The sequence below is a fragment of the Syzygium oleosum genome, unplaced genomic scaffold (assembly GCF_021117445.2).
Source record: "Syzygium oleosum isolate NSW1041296 unplaced genomic scaffold, Sole_v2.1 Sole_v2.10, whole genome shotgun sequence".
Taxonomy (NCBI): Eukaryota; Viridiplantae; Streptophyta; class Magnoliopsida; order Myrtales; family Myrtaceae; genus Syzygium; species Syzygium oleosum.
The window spans coordinates 7916618-7935418 of record NW_026607494.1 but is presented as its reverse complement, the minus strand read 5'-3'; the positions used below and the strand labels follow the sequence as shown (position 1 = coordinate 7935418).

General features: G+C 41.9%; 2 protein-coding genes across 5 annotated transcripts; both read right to left on the bottom strand.

Annotated features, from left to right (window-relative positions):
* Positions 1-941: 941 nt before the first annotated feature.
* On the bottom strand, positions 942-5904 carry LOC115685774 (3-hydroxyisobutyryl-CoA hydrolase-like protein 5). 4 transcript variants are annotated; one of them, XM_056315528.1, is made up of 16 exons: positions 5579-5904; positions 5378-5432; positions 5183-5266; positions 5029-5097; positions 4753-4816; positions 4557-4630; positions 4396-4479; positions 4192-4276; positions 4016-4101; positions 2456-2577; positions 2304-2364; positions 2113-2211; positions 1745-1846; positions 1592-1633; positions 1382-1488; positions 942-1258 (listed from the first exon to the last, which is right to left on the bottom strand). In XM_056315528.1, the coding sequence occupies exons 2-16, from the start codon at positions 5408-5410 to the stop codon at positions 1195-1197; spliced, it is 1176 nt and encodes a 391-aa protein (XP_056171503.1). In that variant the 5' UTR covers positions 5411-5432; positions 5579-5904; the 3' UTR covers positions 942-1194. The 4 variants fall into 4 exon arrangements, with proteins under 4 accessions (XP_056171503.1, XP_030466752.2, XP_030466751.2 ...); XM_030610892.2 differs by having other exon boundaries at positions 5378-5447; positions 5580-5904; XM_030610891.2 differs by having other exon boundaries at positions 5378-5447; positions 5640-5904.
* A 5538-nt stretch (positions 5905-11442) lies between these two features.
* Positions 11443-14220, bottom strand: LOC115685851 (aspartyl protease family protein 2-like). Its single transcript, XM_056315385.1, has 2 exons — positions 14015-14220; positions 11443-13916 (listed from the first exon to the last, which is right to left on the bottom strand). The coding sequence occupies exon 2, from the start codon at positions 13896-13898 to the stop codon at positions 12111-12113; it is 1788 nt and encodes a 595-aa protein (XP_056171360.1). The 5' UTR covers positions 13899-13916; positions 14015-14220; the 3' UTR covers positions 11443-12110.
* Between the last annotated feature and the right edge of the window lie 4581 nt (positions 14221-18801).

Below are 18801 nucleotides of genomic sequence, written 5' to 3'. Positions count from 1 at the left end.
TTACCAAATTGACCCGACCTGCTCCCTGTGGGAAAGTCAAAGGGGTTGTTGAGAAAGCATTCTAGGAATTACTAAAAATTTCAAAATGCAAAGCAGTGTTCGATAAAATATATTTTAAAAACGCATTGCGAAGAAAATTACAATTTTTTGAAAGGACTATCGCTAATTTTTTTAGAAAAAAAAATCTCATAAACTATTTGCCGGCCGAACTCAACTGCCAGCCGCTCACCGGTCGCTGAGGCCTTTGCTGGCAAGTTAGGGTTTTCGAGGACATTTATGAAATTATGAAAATTGAGCGAGGTAAAGTTGGAAGAAAAAAAAATCTATTTGTAATTGCATTTCCCCAAAATTCTAAAAAAGAACAAACCAAACGTCATTTGCATTAGACCAAAGGACTTTAGAGCCCAAAAGCCCATTCCAAATGCTAAACCAAATCACTGCGGCCAAAAGTTTTTTCCTATCTCATTGATTTTACCCGTCAATTTACGTGTAAACTATTATAATATTACATGATAAATATTACTAGATCGAGAATTTTGAACCTAAAAGAGCAAAACGCGTATTTTTCCTAACTAAAAATGGGAATTGATGACGGACTGATCATTACCGCCATCACTAAAGATAGAGAAGCCGTGACTTTACCGGAAGCGGCGTCGACTGCCCCTATCCTCGGTCGGGTAGCAACAAAATCGGGAACGCTATGATAGCTCAAAAGTTGGTGATGTGGTAGCTGACCCATTAGTCGTTTTCCATGCCCATAATCTTGCATTTAGCTCCTAAGATTAGGTGAATAAAGCAGTTCATTGTTGAGTAGATATCAAACACTGACATTGTTTTAGGAAAACGTTACCCATGGTAGAATACTTATAGGGACAAGCCGATGAACAGTATTTTTCCACTCTTCAGCCTCTTTGAGAGCTGTCATGCCAGATTGCGCAGCATTGAGCTAACCTGTCGCCCGTCGGCGATCATTGTGCGATTATTAGAGTTTCTGAGTTTGGATTCTGTTACAATTCATATTCTTGATATGCAAGTTAAGTAACAAGGGAAGTTCTGATCAGTACACCAATCCTAGCCGATAGAAACGCTTGCCATAGCGCATTCATAGCAGGCACTCTTCATCGTCACAGTTCACTCCATCATCTTGAGGGAAACATGTCACGGGAGATCGCAAGCTATAGAAACTGCAAAATTTCAGCTTGTCTTGTTCGTCACTTGCATAGCTGAGTACGGCGTGCTCTCAAATTTCCCAGACCACCTGTGTAATTGACACATGAGGACGCAGTTACTAAATGATGGAACGAAGCGTGGTTCGGTGCTTAAAACTAAGAAGTTTCGGTACATGATACAATCCTATGGAGAAGTTAGAGATAATTCCTACCTGCATTCTTCCTTTTCTGGGATCTGGAGCTCAAGATCATCTGGGAATGGTTGGAACACGAGATCGATTTTGTCATCTTCCACTTTATCAAGAGTCACCGGATCCCACTGTGTAGCAATTGCAACAACTTAATGAGCACAGAAGTTTTGGCACAGGCCAGACGAATATCTGTTTTCATCAGAGAGCGAGAGAGAGAGAGAGAGAGATCACCTTGGGAGAATTGTCCTTGTCGAGAGAAACAGCTCTGATTCCCTTTTCAACGTAACAGAGGACAACAAAATAGCACATTAGAGATGAAGAAGCGATTTTGCATCAGTAAAACTAAAGTGGACTGAAGTACTATTAGTAGAAACCGTTGTTTACCTCATATACATCTTCGGATATCACCATTCGTAGAGTGTTTATTGTTAGTCTAAATTCCTTTCTCAAACATTCAGACAGTTTTTGGTTGCGGCCTTCACGCACCTGGACATCCGAAAGGGCACTAAACATTAGACAAGTAGTGCTAGGACAAGTACCAGGAGTGGTTTCTATTTACATATTCAGGCTCAGTGAAAAGATATGGATGTGTTTTGCTTTCAATATCTGTAGATTAACAAATCCTTTGCTTTTCTCTTTGTTTAGGAATGATACAAGTCTTTAAAAAACGCAGTTGTTTATTTTGTACATAAAGTCAATTTCTTAATTTGCACTAATTTATCTGTCATAACAAATCCTGTCAAAAGTTATACCGATCTTAGGGTCATTCTCAATCCAGTAGGGGATGATCTCTTTAGCCCCTTGAGCACCGGTCCTATCCACCCATTCCCTTCTTTGCTTGCCTCACATTCCTGAAATATAAACCACAAACAACTCTTGTCATTATATCTTCACTTTCAGGAGTAGCTCAACCATGGGAATTCTGGAAGACCATTGAACTTACCAATGATTTTATGATATCTTCAACATTATCCTTTGAAAAACACTCGTCAATTACAGCCTTCCTGGATTTATCAAAGTTCAGGTCGATCAATCTTAAAGTATTTGTTAAAGTAAGAATATCACATAGGAGGCTTCGCTTTATGGACACATTACTTGTTCAGGACACTCTCTTCATCGGGCTGAACTTCTATTGCAAATTCTTGAATTGCAGACCTAATGGCATTCTCATCACCGGATTTCAAACTCATCAGATGCTTCTCCAGCTCAGGAAGTTTCTAAAATGAATGAAGAATGCGTTACTACCTCCACAGTATGCTAAAGATATTAATTGGAATAATGAACTCACAAGCGATCATCAGATCATCAAGAACCAAGACAAAGGTCTCCTATGATTCATGATGCATGTGACATCAGTTCAATGGCTAAATTACAAGCAAGTACCAATATAAATTAAACCGAGTCTAGAAAGTTCATATGAGCTGCAGAACTGCAAATCACCAAGCAGACCGATTATTATAACTGGCAGTTTGGACCAAAAGAATGAAATCCTAATAAGTTGGCATCACACGCATACTGTCCTAGTAGCCGCATTATTAATGATCATTGTATGATTGGAATCAAATAGATGAAAACATATGGGCGGGATTCACAAAAAAAAAAAAAATAACAATACTATGCATTTGGAGAAAGTTTTTCATGAACATTTGAAATTTTCACACCCTAATAGCCTGCATTTAATCCCCATCTAGTCATGATAGTAATGATTGCCTATTGTATACAGTTGAAAGCAAAGGAACCATTGACTAAATCCAACTTTTCAAAGTAGGATAAGTGTTTGAGCTTGAACATCAGAAGGCATGACTTACAAAAGTAAATAAGGATTCACTGAAGTTGTAAAGGAAAGGAATCAGAATAAAAATTGCAAAGCTAAATTATGGTCGTCATAGAGTCTTTCATAACGATTACCCATTTGCATCATCCCTTTTGAATTTCTTCCTCTACAAACTTTTGAATACTTGGGCTGACTTGAAGCAAAGAAAGAATACCTCAGCTGACTAGCTGACACATAGAGGGAGGAACATGATTCATGAACAGGGAAGATCAAGACTGACACTTTACGTGCATGTTAATACAACAGCTGAGTCTATTCAGTCTATAAGACGAAGTGTTACCTTAAACTGCATCTACCTTAGATAGACTAGACATAAGCAGGAGAATTCAGCATCGGGAAATAGTATATGTTTCATGAAGTAGATGGTTCGAGACAAAGCTGATCGATTAGTGCATGGTCAACATTCCGTTTAGACAATTCTCAATTCTTTTTTTCTGGTTTAAGTTACTGCAAAAGCTTATCCAAATTTATAACATTTCGGTATAGATTGCCGTATCCATGTATACTGTCTGATTATTTTTCCACAGAGAGACAGAAACACAAGTGGCTTGGCATAACATATTCAGAAGTCGAGAGACTATGCTTTCATCTATTTTTCTTTTTTCAAATGGCATTTGAAAAAGAGATTTAGCAATCACTGCCACCCAGCATGCAAGTTTTCTGAGGGCACAAGACTGTACCAGCAATTAAAGAATAGGCCTTTTAACTTTCCAGGACGATTTTCAGCAGTAGAAAAGAATGGATGGAATCAGCATCAAAAGCACGATGCAATTTGGTGCAAACATAGAGGGAAGAGAACTATAATTAGAGTTGCAGCTGACCTCTGAAGGGACAAAGTGGGTCACTAGTCCAGCTACAACCAATTCTTTGCCATTCAGCCTCGCACCAGTTAAAGCCAAGTATTCCCCTACATAATCACCACATGGAGTCAAAAATGAAAGAAATACAAAAAGAAAGTCATATCCATTTGAACTTTTCTTGCTCTAAATGCGTTTACCCAGCCGTCCAGGGAGATGGGAAAGCATGTAGGAGAAACCGCAATCAGTATGAAACCCGATGCTCGCTTCTGGAGTAGCAAAAACCTATATGCCAAATATGCAACTATAACTGGACTTGCCCAGAGAAAAGATACTAGTATATTTAAATTTAAATAAAATTTTTTAGAGCTACAATATAGAAATTCAATGAATCAGCTACCCACCGTCTTTTCCGTGACAACAGAAAACTTCATTGGTACCACTAAAGACGCGCCTCCACCCATTGAGATTCCATTAACAAGAGCGACCTTTCAAAAGACATCAATAAGCTTTTTTTTTTCTTTCATATACAATATACGACAATGATCAAAGTTCGAAGAGGTACCTGGACTTTCTTGTAGGTATGGATGTGATAGCAAAGCCAGTACATTCTATAGACCACTTCCAGGCAGGAATCCTCTGGCAAAGGGAAAACAGAGGCAAAGTATATTATCTCTGTATCGTAGATACTAAAAGGATGCTGAGACCTGAGACTAATAGATGTAGCACTGAAATTATTACTTTCGGCGAAGCTTCCTTACTTGATTTTTTGCCATCATAGAACATTTTCAAGTCTCCACCAGCAGAGAAAGCTCGACCGGCTCCCTTTTGCAAGTATTAACAACCATAAGAACTTTGACAATCAAAACATTCAATGGATAGCAAGATGCTGTAAAATATCAAGTCTACTTATTTCTGGTCTGGACTTGTCCAGTCAATTAGTGCAATGACTCTACTTGTAAGATCAGTATAAGAAGAAATGCTCCTGATAAGTCAGTGGTAATATTACCGAAGCAAGACACATTTTCGGAACTAACCTTGATGATCACAAGTTGTACATTTTCATCTTTCTCCCATCTCTCCAAGTATTCAGCCAGCAGATAAACCTGATTCAAGCGAAAGTGTAAACGACAGCTTTCTCAAAAAATGTCACTAGGAAGAAGAGCTATAACACAGAGAAATCCAGCATACCACTCTAGACGAAATGACGTTCAATTTGCGGGGCTGGTTTAAGGTGATCACCCTTATATTATCAACTTCTTCCGCAAGAACAACCTATAGAAGACCAAATCAAGACTTGAGCATTACAGACGATCCAGTGACACTTGGTACCAAAGCGCACACAATTTGCTCGCTGGCATGTCCAATCAAGCACTCCCTGCTTACCTCCTCTTCCTGGGTCACCCCTTCCTTTGCCATTTGAGGGTATCCAAGTGAAACAAGAAAAGGGAAAAATCTGCCAAAAGAAGCAACACCTACGTCACGAGAGTGGGCATACAAACTTCAAGATTTCAAGAAACGAAGAAAGCCCACAATAACCAGAACACCCATTGAGCACATCAGATCAAACACGACACGAGAAACTCACAATCCAGAAACAAGGTCACGTAAGCAAAAAAAGATTGGAAGAAGCAGAGTGCAAGCTCACAAGTGCACGGAACCTGTGATGGTCTGAATGCAGGAGAGAGAGAATGAGAGGGTGGGGGACAAGCCTTTTTGTTGCTGACAAAACAAGGAATGGAAGCTCTGATAGTAGGAATGAATACGGTGGGTGGGCTTCCAAGTTAGATGGTAGGTCAGTGCATAGAGTTAGAAGACGACACAGTCGTAAGAGAACGTTGCTGTCCTTCACTTCTCCTTCCACCTACCACCTCCATCACCCCCTTCCTCATAGTTCTTTCTTTTTCCGCGAAACTGGTGAACATGAGTTTAGATTAAATTAGATGAAATTTGGGTTAGCTGGAGCTGCGGGGGTGACTCCCACCAACTCCCCAACCATCCGTTTCTTCGTGATTAAACCAGTCATACTTTCTTTCAATGTTATCCATTCTAGTACGGAAAAATGACACAAATAATTTATAAATTTTAATTTAATGTGTAATATGATTCCTAAACTTTTAATTTGTTTAATGTGATTTTTGAACTTTTGATACACGTTCAATTCAGTCCCTAGACTATATGAAAATGTACAATGCAGTCATTCCATTTATTCAAGTTCAGGGACTATATTGAATACTTTAATATAGTTCATATCACATCGAAGAAATTAAAAGTTCAAGGACTATATTGAACATTAGACTAAAGTTCAGGGACCACATTGAATTGATTTTAAATTCATAAATCACATTGTATATTTGATCAAAGTTCAGACACCATTTGTGTCGTTATCCCTTCTCAAATTAACATTCCACGGGGTCCAAGTTATCACTAAATTTGCCCCAGAACTGGAGTCATCAACGGATCCATCTGTCACAGCTTTGTCGGGAAAAGTACCAAAAAAGTCCTAAACCTATTACACTAGTACCAATTCAGTCATAAACCTTTCAATTGGATCAATTTAGTCCTAAACCTTTCACATTAGTATCAATTCAGTCCATCCGGCTAATTTACACTGGAAATCACTGACGTGGATGTCGGCCATCCTATGTGGCACGACCAGCGCTGACGTAAACAAATTTTTATATATTTTTTAAATATTTTTTTTTGGATTTTTAATATTTTTTCTTTTTTTTCCTTTTTTTTCATTGACTTCTCCTTCCTTGAACCTGTGGTCGGCCGAGCGCCTACGAGGGCGTCGCGGTCCTCTCCAACGAGGGCAAGGGCTGGACCCTCGTGGCTTGGACGAGGGCGGCCCTTATCGGATCTAGCAAGGGCTAGACCCCCGCGGACTGGGCAAGGATCGCCCTTGCCACTCCCCAGGCCGCGAGCCACAAGGGCAGCCGTCCCCTATGGTTGGCGAGGGCCACGACACCCTCGCCTTTGGCCAGTGGCCAGCCACAGGCCACAAGCCCAAGGAAGGAGAAGACACGGAAAAAAAAGGAAAAAATACAAAAAAAAATTCAAAAAATTATTAAAAAATTATTTAAAATTATCCACGTCAGTGCCGACCGTGCCATGTAGGATGCCTGGCGTCCACATCAGTGATTTTCGGCCTAAGTTGGCCGAATGAACTGAATTGGTACCAATGTAAAAAGGTTTAGCACTAAATTGGCCCAATTGAAAGGTTTATGATTGAATTAGTATCAAGACAATAGGTTTAGGACTTTTTTCGTACTTTTCCCCGGCTTTGTCACTTTGGAATTTGGGAAAATTTTTAGGCTGCGTTTGGTTGTCCAAACATTTTTGCTGAATAGGATAATGTCGGATAGGATAATGAAGCGGCGCCGGAGCTCGTCGGCCCCACCTCTCCATCTGCACCAACGAAGCTTCCTTGCAAACTCCCAGCGAACAATCAGTAATTGCCGACGAGTACTGCAGCAACTCCGACCATCTTAGCATGTCCAGCAGTTCCTGAAGAGCTCACTACTTTATTTACTCCTGGCAAGTTTTCCGTTGAATTCCTCATGAACACCATTCTTGCAAGAGTGAATTGTCCCTCCACCGTCGTTGCACAGTTCGTTGTGGAAAGCCCCGACCATCTAGATCGTTTTTCATTGCATACGTGCCTTTTGTCACTGCTGGCCGCACCTCTCTCGCTGGTGGTTCCTCAAGTCCGACGGCCACACTCTCCACTGCCTCCTTATGTCGCTCAACTCCATCCTGGCGGGGAGCTTCGTGATCCTGATCAAAGCCCGACGCCTTCGCTTTGATGGAGGCGGTAGCTTGCGCAACAGAGCTCCTCAACCGCGTCACTCTGAACGAGTTAGACCAGAGGAGCTGGTGGGAGGAGAGGTGGCCATTAGAGTCTAATGATGGTGGTGCTCGGTAAAAGAGAGGAAGAGCGATCACCGCAGAAGTGAGGAAATAACCATAAATTTTTTTTTATCAATTTTCTAAACTTCAGATAACCTATCCGGGTCTATCACATCCCCTAATAAGTGACATTTTTTTTATCCAGACTATATCCGAGCTATATCCGGTAATATCTGGATTTCACGTTATTCCAAACACCGGATAGGATATAACCTAATGTTTTATCCGGCCCGCCAAATACAGTCTTAATGTAATCTCTCTCTGTACTCCACCCAGTTCAAGGGAGTATGTCCAGCCCAAACTCATGTTTGATTTGGATCAAAGCCAGCCACAAAAAGCCCATTTCTAATTTCCTGTCAAAACAAAAAAAAATCTCTAAAAAAAATCATGAAAAAAATACAATGTGGCTCTCTTACTGTTACTACATATACGTTCTTGAAAATTTGAAGCGTTGACCATTACCTAAAACTTAGATTTCTTGTGCTCCTTTTTTTTTTATATTAAGAGGGCTGTGTGTTTGATTTGAATCTTGAACATCCAAAAGCTAAAAACCAGAAGCTGCATCAGATAGGCATCCATCATCTTGATTTCTCTTTGGCGACTCGTTGTAAACCAACCAAAACGATGTGTCACTGATTCACGACATGTACTTTTGGTCAAATGATCCAACGTGCAGTCTGTGAAGGTTGATGCGATTGCATGTGGTGGGTGGTTTAGATGGTCAAATTCCGGAGGCTTTGGTTTGATCATGATTTCTGTGGTTTTTGACGCAATCCGGGTCTATAACTCATGGCAGCAAGTATGGAGCTAAAAGCACGAGGCTTCGACCCTCACTGAATGCAAAACGTGACGATTTCAGCCCGTTTGAAATTGATTTTACAAGTAGTGAGCTCGCGATCATAATATTCGAGGTGCATCTATCATTTGAAAGAAAAAACAATTCATATTTGCCGAACTTGTCGAGACCCAATAAAATTCAAACATGTTGGAATCCTTATATAGGAAATTTGCGCTTTCATCAGATGGTCTAACCTTTTAGAGCAATTGAGTATATGGTGTCGGTCTAGAGATCATCCCCAATCTTTGAAATCAGATGAAGCTAGGTGTTATATTTTTCTTAAAAAGACCAATGAATGTTATGTGGTATGGAGAAGGTGGGAGTGGGTCGTGGTCCATCCCACTTATTGGAAGCTGCCCCTCGGGCCGTTTTCATGGGCCTAGAAATTGATGGTACGAGGGACATGTCAATTTGTTCCATATTGTCAAAGTCGTATCCAACTTTGCCCTCCTCTCATTGACCGAAGTTGCTAATCAGTCTCTTCAATTTTAATTTTATGATTCTTTTATACCTCACAACAATCTTCTAAGAAAAGTTCAAATCTCGAAATAACTTTCGCTTTTCGCACACGTGTATAGTTTTCTTCAAGGTGCGTGTTTTCTGTGGCGTATTTCTTGGTGAGAGCAAGAGTTTGGGTTATGTCTGGTCTTTCTTCCATCAATCATCTGGATCGTCTAGCTCTTCTCCTCTTGACCTCGCAAATTATTTGAGCACTTATTAACAGGGTCATTTTTCTTGCCTTTTCAAGTGCCTCTTTTAATATAAAATAGCTTTGCTCGGCATAATTAGATGCTGGTGATGGAATAAAACGCATCATCGGGACAAAGACTAATCATCATTTTAATCATTAATTTGCATTGGCTAATTCGGAATAAGAATTTCGGAAACTAAAAAGCAAGTGACTCACTTCCCTCTTATTAGCTTAAGTTATCTATCTAGAAGGGTACCCTATCTTCCACATCTAATCACATTGATTCGTCATCATAAAATGTGTGATTGAGACAGAGACTTTAATCAGTTTTAGCGTGCATAACATATTCGAAATAAGAATTTCGATACGCTATCTTCCCACATCTAACCACATCGATTCATCATCATACAATGTGTCGTTGAGACAAAGACTAATCATCATTTATAGCGTGCATAGCATATTTGGAATAAGAATTTGGAGAACTAAAAAGCAAGTGATTCACGCACCTCTTATTAATTAGCTTCATAAGCTATTGGTCTAGGAGGCCCTATCTCGCTCCATTTAATCACATTGATTTTCTATATGAAGTGATGGAGCTAAATCTTTAGGTTGCGTTTTGTCGTCTGGATTTCTAGCAATGATAGAACTTGATATGATAGGATATAAAATCCAAGTAATTTGATATATTATATCTACTGTTTGGTGAATCGCAGTAATAAAGCCGGATATTTTCACATCTTACCATGTCCGTTATTTTTAATGAACGTCATGTTAGTGTAAATGAACCTAAAAATTGCACAAACGAAGATAATAAAAATTTCTCACGACACTCTTACCTACTTCATTTTTATTTGTTTATTTTTTATTATTTTTCCCTCTACTTTTTTATTTCTTTTTTCCCCTTCCATCATTCTCTAATAACTTTTTTTTAAATAGTAAACTACACTGATATACCTAAATATGTAATAAGTATAAATACTAAAAGTATTTATTTATATATATGAGATTTATATCATAAGATAGAAATAAATTTGAATATATAAATAAAAAATAAGAATAAATAAAAACAAAATTATTGTTATTTTTTTGTTATTTTGATTTTTTAATATTAAAATTCAAAGATGATATATATTCAAAGATTATTTTACTTTTTTATTAATTTAACAAGTTTGTTATTCGAGAAAAATAACTTTTATATTATGGATATTATAAATTATATCCGCATTTATCCCACATCCTCCATGGAATAATTTCATCATGGCTATATCCCTCCTATATCCGACTTTATCCTATTTTGAGTAGGCACTAAACATGGGATAGGATTATCCTATTCTGAATTTTATCTCAATTACCAAATGTAGCCTTAGATGATTTTTAGCTAACTGATAAGTATTAAAGCAAATTCGGTGGTTGTAAGAGGCAAATTGGCAACTTCCATTTGTTTTGGGGGACAAATTGGCATTTTTACTAGGATGAAACTGAAAAAGAGGAATGAACATTTTAAACTTGGCCTGAAGAAGACAACAAATCAATGCAAAGAACATATAATTAAAAAAAAGTTCTTGAAAATTTTCATATATGCATGACCAACCATTTTTTAAGTAAAAAAAATTGAAAATTATTTAAATAAGTAAATTTTAAAACCACGCATTCATTTTATCAACAGGTGGTCTCACAAATTGTTATGGTGTGCTGCTTAACACGGGCTCTTCACATCTAGACGTCAGCATGTTGCGTTGCATCTTTTGTGTAAAGATTGACTCCGTCTATCGTATATCACCACGGAAACGAGCGTATGTCAATACATTTTCATAATTTAACGAAAAAATTAATATATATATATCGATCCGGTCATAGGACAGAATAGACAGGCTGAGCTTGCAAATTTGCTTGGGGATCTTGGATGACCGATCAACGAGGGAACTTTGATGTCAAAGTGAGCTGAAAACCGAAAGTGACAACAACAATTGACCGACCCGAATATACAAATGGCAAATCAAAAAAAAATCATAGTCTAATAATAATTCGTTAAGAAAAAATTTGAGAAAAAAAGGTATAACAATCATTTTTTATTTGATAGAAAGTGAAGTGGCAACCTAACCGTTGACCAGTTCATTTGTTTTTAAAGGAGTGCGGGAGGAGGACACGCCTGTCCGTTGACTATTCTTTGTTGGCATGCGCTGCTTCATCAGAGCCCCTCGAAGAGATCAAAGACAAAACAACGAAATCTGAATCGAAGGAACAGGACACCAACTTGGAAAAATCACGCAACTGTGGAAAGAATGAAAGTATGAACAGATGGTTCTTTGCTGCTGCAAAATGAGATTTTGTGTATTCAATCAACCAGCTATCTGCAGTAAAAAAAGACAGCAAATTTAAGAGGGCAAAAGGGCAGAGTCATCGGCGGTTTAATCCGGTGGCGGCGGCTCGGAATCTGGAATATCCCCTCTTTACCGGTGCGGCGTACGTAGTTGCGATGCTAACCCGGAACTCCGGGGAAAAGGATGGAATGGAATGAATCTAATCCCGAAGTATTTTTACACTTTGCTGTAACAATAAGAATGAAAAATTTTCGTTTCCCCACCTCCCTATACCACCCAGTGTTTACAACATCACCCTCCCCCCTCCCTCCCTCTCCTGATCAAACCCGGAAATTTTTGGGGGCTTTTCGAGGGGTTTCAGACCTCGGCGCACCGCATGGGCGCGTACCCGAGCCGCGACTTCTTGGTGTCGTACAGGATGTGGAAGTTCTGCTGCTGGTAGTTCCCGATGATCGAGAGCGCGGACCGGGGGGTCCCCAGGATCGCCAGGCACACCAGCTCGCCCGGCACCAGCGGGATGAAGTAGTTCTCGACGGGGAAGTTCCACACGGCCCCGTCGGAAAACACGATCCCGAACTCGGGGAATTCCACCTTCTCGACCCCCGAGATGTTGTAACAAGGGTGCAGGATCTCAATGTCCTGGACCAGAGGGTAACCTTTGACCTTGTCCAGGAATGCCTGTTTGATCACATCATAGGCAGGATCTGCAAAGTAGCTGAGCGTTGTGCCGGAGTCGATGATTGTGCCACCTGAGCCGTCTGTTCCTAAAGCCCATGTCTCTTCGGGGATCTTCAGGATTTCACCTCCGACGACTATCGATTTGATCTGGACATAGTAAAATGTATCGGCCGGATTATTTTGGCCGCCGACAAAGGAAGTGTAGTTCAGATTGGGGTGGCTTAGGAGGCCCCGGTCCTCGCCGAAGATGAGCTTACTGCTCACGCTCGTGTCACTGTTCCGGTCCACAAGGCAGTAGGAGAAGGAGTGGCCATAGAGGGACCGGAGCTGCGAGGAGAAGGAGAGCGGGCCCCGCCCAAGACCGAGCAGCCCCGCTGCCCCGTGGAAGAGCCCCCGGTTCCAGTGGCCGCACCCGAACATCACGTCCTCCACCTTACGGTACTCGGACTTCCCCGCAGGCGAAGTGAGATTGACCGTGAAAGTCTCGAGCGCGAAGTCGCCGGTCGTGTTCGAACTGTCGCCGTACCAATAGAAGTAAGGGCAGGTCTGGGAATCAGAGTTGCACGGCAGCGGAGGGTCCGGTGAGGAGACCAGATGGCACCGGGGGTCGCGGCAGCTTATGTTGCGGAAGGAAGTGGAGTCGCTGGGATCATAATGCGGCCCGTTCTGCACGAAGCAGGCGTAGCAGGGGACGCATTGGATCCAATTGAGGTCACTGCCGGTGTCCAGAATCAACGAGAAGTGTTGAGGAGGAGTGCCGATGAACACGTCCATGAAGTACTCACCGGAGCCCTGACTCACGCCGGACGCCAGAGTTGCCATTAACCGGCCTGAGAGCCCGCCTGCGTAGGCCTCCAGGGACGGCGCGGGCGCGGGCGATGGGTCGGCCACATCGGCAACGACCTTCCTCGGCCGCCTCTGCGTCGTCGCGGCCTTGTCCTTCTTCAGCCTCATCATGGTGTTCTGGTTCTTCTTCTCTGTGACCCTCCTGTGCAGGGTGTGAATTCTGCTCAAGTCCCCGATCTTGAACTCCTCCGCGGACTCTCGCGGCTTCATCCCGCGGCCGTCCCCCCTCGGCCGGTGCTTCAGGTGGAGCTTGACCGTCTCTCGGTGTTGCGGCGGCTCCGACTCGGCCCGTGCAGAAGAAGCTCGATCGCCGTCCATTTCTCCCCTCTCCCCACCATGATCACAATCATCGTCTTCTTCTTCTTCTTCAGCGGTCAAAGCCTGTGTAAAGGCCGAGGACGACTCCGTGTCTTTGGGCTTCTCAGAGGTCGAGAGGCTGCAACCAGAGCTCGCTGAAGTGGACCCGGCATTGAAGCTCATGTGACTGGGCAATTCGATCCCGGCGAGCGTGGAGACATTTGAATTGAGGCTCTGGTGGCCATGTATCTCAGAGATTGATCGACAGAAGCAAGCGATTATCACCAGAAAGAATAACAGCGAGGACGAAACTTCGGATGCCATAGCGTTGACCTCTTCCTCCTACGCAACCACCATAGAATCAAGAAAACAGAGCTCCAGAAAAGGAGAAAAAAGCTCGAAACTTTCAGCCCGATACGGCTCGGAAACTCGAAACCCACCAAAGATCTCTCACGAAATTAAGTGGAAAACAGCCGATTCAGGGAGGGGTTCGAAGGACGAATGAAGGGTGAGGGAGACAAAGCGCAGAAAATCGCTGTAAAACCAAGAGCTGAAAAGGGAAAAGAGAGATGGGAATGTATTTAAGGGACGAAGAGGCGAGAAAAAGAAAGAGTTGGGGGGGTTGAATCGACGGTAAAGACTTTGAATTCCGGGGCTGGCTCGCTCTCAGAAGTCACCCACCACACACACACACACACCCACACGCGGTTTCGGAGTCTCGTTGTTGGGTGTGATGCGATTATTCAAAGAGGGCAAGAAGAAAACAAACATATAAAATTAACTCTCTAGAGAGAGAGAGAGAGAGAGGCTCTGCTTTGAAGTCCAAAGCAAGAACCCTTATTCAGCTCCCCTCTTTTCCTCTCTTTCCTCTCTCTTTCCGCCAGTGGCTTTCCACATTCACACCGCCCCCTCTTTTGCTCTGTTTCTGTCTGTCCCTCCCTCTCTCTCTCTCTCTGTTTTTACAGTTACCGCAGTACAGAAGGTGAAGCTGGAGAGAGCCTGCAAAGGTGCTCTCTCTCTCTCACTCTCTCCCTCTCTCTCTCTAGCGGCAGTGGGTGCTTGTGCGTGCGAGAGCGAGAGAGAGAGTGGCACGCGGGGGGATGTGTTTTGCTTGGTAAAAGCGAAAGGCTCCCTTCTGGTCTGGTCCAAGCGTAGAGATTTGACCTCATTTTTTGGGGTCTTCCTTCCTGTTTTCCCCTGTGTGCGTTTTTTTTTTTTAAAGAGCACGAGAATGAGGAACTTTTCCAAGTTTGCAAACGCGCTTCTCAAGAAGTAAATGCGCAACTGCCACCAATATTCTTTGCTTAGTTCTTATCTTGATTTAAAAATATCTAATGTCTTCCCCCCTTTTTTAGGGCAGAGAAAAAGGACACTTTCCGGTGTTTTCCGAAATGGGGACGTCGGAAAATGCCGCCGGACGGTACGCGGTTCCCGCCGGCAATGGTCCGGGTTCAGCCTGGGAACGGGGCCAGAAGAATAGTAACGAGTTACTCGATGGGAACCGGTTGAATTGGCCGGTACGGCAACCGGATGTCGAAACGGTTGTATAGAGCAAGAAGAGGTCGAGTAGCGCGCTCTGTGCTTTGGGAAGTGCGGATCTTGAGTTCCGCAGTTGTTTAGCACATCGTATCGTGGGAGTCGTGTCAAATGACACAAATGGGTTCGTGTTGATCGGACTAAAAATCAGATGCGAGGCAGTTATATCACTTGACCTGCAACATGAAATTAACAAATAAACAAAAGTACCTACGAGTATGGCAACCAATTACGATGACGAATTTACACTTTATTTGAGAGAAATTTCATTCATCTGATAATATTTGCGGCAAAAAATGAGAGATGGTGCGAATTTGCATCGAACTAGACACAGCCATCAAATACCCGTGATGTCGATACAAATTACACCCGGTGCCCATGTCGAGAGAACGCTTGGCTTCTTCCGGACCCCGTTTTTTCGGTTCGCTCTATCACCGTCGATGCGCGATCCATCAAGCTCTCGACGAGAAGGACCGAGATGGGCGGAACGGGTCAATTGCTTTATCGCGCTGGCAGGGACATAACTAGTACAAAACCGGTCCGAGGAACGACGATTCATCGCAAACAAGATAATTATCATTAAAGAATTCCGATGGAGATTAATCACGATTTGACTTGGCCCTAAATGAATATCCATAAGATGTTTTGCCGCGAAATTGTCTCGAGGGGAACAAACATGGGGGGACAAGGTGTGAGCACATGACTAGGGCAATTTGCCCCCTTTAGCGGGGTGGTGCTTCCACCTACGAAGGAAGGTGCTAGGGATCAAATTGCACAGAAGCAGCCAAAAGTTTTCTTAATTATCGTGATTATTAATCTCTAATCTTTTGGTATGGCTTCTTCTTCTTCCTTTTTTTTTTTCTAAGTAGTTGAATATGATTTCCTTCTTTTTTGGGTGGCATTTGGGTTCATCGATGACGCGAGGCCTATGGCGTGAACCTTCGGTTTTCCAAATTTTTCCATATTCAACCAAAGACCGGAGCTGAAGACCCCATCACAAAAAGGTTGAACACAACGTGAGGGAGTGTGGTGGATTTTGATTCTATTGGAACTTTCGGGGTGGAATGGGTTGAGTCCAGTAGAAAATTAGGAGAGGAAATTAATCGAGCTTGTTGAATTCGGAAAATTGACGGAAAAAGGGGGTTTTGGAACGAGGACGGCTGCAACCGCACTAGCGCACCGTAAGAATTCGAATCCCGAGAGATGCTCGGTTGTCTCGGGTCATTGCTCTATGATCAGGTAAGTCGATACGTAACGAAGTATTTCGGGAGCACTTGTTAACGACTTGCTCGTGGGGATTCGAAATCGAGGTCGGCCCTTTCCGCATGAGCGCGGGGAATGTTCGGTATTGCCATGACGGGTCTTGAGGAGGGGTTGTGAATTTCGGGGCAAGCAAAAGGAACGAGACCTCGACCAAGGCCCGTCGTCCTAAATCCTAAAGAGGTCGGTCAGTCGCTGCGCCTTTCGTCCATGGTTTGAAACGGGGGTAGCGGCGACAGGTTTGAACGGACTACTTCCAAGGAGAGAGCACCGGACACGCACCGTCGTTTCGAGCGTTGGCGACCTATTTAGCAAATGAAAGGAAACAGGCATGTAGACACGTGGAAGTATTATACATGTGTGGCAATGTGTTGATGTTGTGCATGCGCATGCACGTAGTAAAGCCATCTGAAATAAAGAGGTCATTGCAACATGTACGGTTATCTTTCGAAATGACAAAAATGGCTTCATGCTCAATGAAGATTTCACCAAAATGGCATTGAATCCCCTCGATTCACGACCCTTGAAGAGTCCCGCGACCGCAGTGGGGTCTTGGGTTCGTGGTCGCGTAAGGTCCACAATATTTGATGTCTAGAGTCACAATCTCAATTCGTGTTCGTGCGCGCGCGTACGAGTTACAGGCCCTCGATTATTATGCACGAGCAGAGAAAGAAAGAGACGTAGGCCTTCCCGGGGGGGGGGGGGGTCGCGATGACTTCGGGGCGACGACGGCAACAACGACCACAGATGGAGGAAAAAATAAAACAATCCATTGTGCTTATGTCTCTCCCTTCAAGAGGATAAATTTAATTTACCTCTAAAATTTAGAGGATCTCAATCTCGATTGAAATGATGTACCGAGCCTAGATTCGTCAAGTGAGATTGATTAATAATCAAATTTTTGAGCCAATCAATCTCGGCAATTCAAATAAAGAAACCATGCAAGACCTTCTACTGATGTTGAGATGGCGTACATGTAAGGTTCAAATCTTGTGCTAAGGAGCCTCTCTTCAAGGCATAAATAGCTAATGTGTACTCATCGGATCAGCAACTCAAGAAGAGATTTCGGATTGAATTGAGATCGGTACGGTACTACGACTCCGAGCTAGCAGAATTCCAATAAAATTAAGCAGAATATCTCTAAATGTCTGCCTCCAACGACGAGGTCGGTGGGTCGAGGAACGAGCGAAGTCGGTGGACCGAAGTGAAACCGGTCTTGAGGTTCAACCCCATTTGATTCCCAATTCCAAGTAGCACAATTAGGGTTTGGTGGAAACTTCCATGGATCTTCTTATTTATCTGGTGGTCTTTTATTCCTTCTAGGGCACAACTCAATTTGGTCATTTATGGTAACCATGCCAATCATATTTATTATACTTTTTGGAAAATTGTATTCTATTTCACGCCGATCTTCCCCTTTTGAACATAATAAAGAAGGAAATTCTTAGTTCGTATTTAAGATTGATTGGTTTAAAATAGAGATACTCGATAACACGATTAGAAAATTTCTAATTATCATTATGAATAAGATATAGAGAAATTTTCACGTGTAATCAACAACAATATTACAGAAACGAGAAAAAATAATAAAAATATATCGAGGAAATTATTTAATAGGAAGAGTTACAAAAAAAAAATGTTAGGATGCTCAATAATTGCTAATTTTGCAACATTTATAATTCATAAAAAGCTAGTGCTTTGACTAAGTCACCCATCATTCATTGTATTTAATGAGGCAAGTACGAATCCTAGTTGGAAACACAACAAGTGGAAGGTCCAAGAAAGTACTCATTGTAAGGAGCAAGACGAATTATTGACTATTTGAAATTTCATGTGCCGGTTTTTAAGACCATTATAAATTTCTATATATACATATATATATAAGAGGGTTTGTCATTATATATTTACAAAGGGAAGAGCAACATAATTTATAATTACCTAGAAAAAAGAGGAGCATGTCTTATTCAGATAGCAGAGAAACATTTTTCTTAAAATCCGTTCGATATGTCTCCAAAGCCTTGCACAACATGTGAGAAGCCGCCTCTCCATTATATATATTAATCAATAAAGTTCTTCATATTTGCATTTCGGGTTAATACCACGAAAAATCCCAAATTGATGCACTTATGACAAATTTACCCTCCGTTATTTTGGATTGATACCATGAAAATCTACAAACTGCTAAATCTGTGACAAACGGAGAGGTAAAAGCCCAAATAGTTACACCCGTTAACTGCCTTGTGTCATCTAACTAAGCAATTTGACGATAAAATTTAATGAAAACTAATATAGAGTAAATTTATCACAGGTGTAATTGTTTGAGATTTTTGGTGGTAGAAAAATTAGTTCAGAGTAAATTTATCACATGTGTAATGATTTTTGATTTTTCGTGATATTATCCTTATATTTTCTTTTTCCTTCTTTTAAGCAA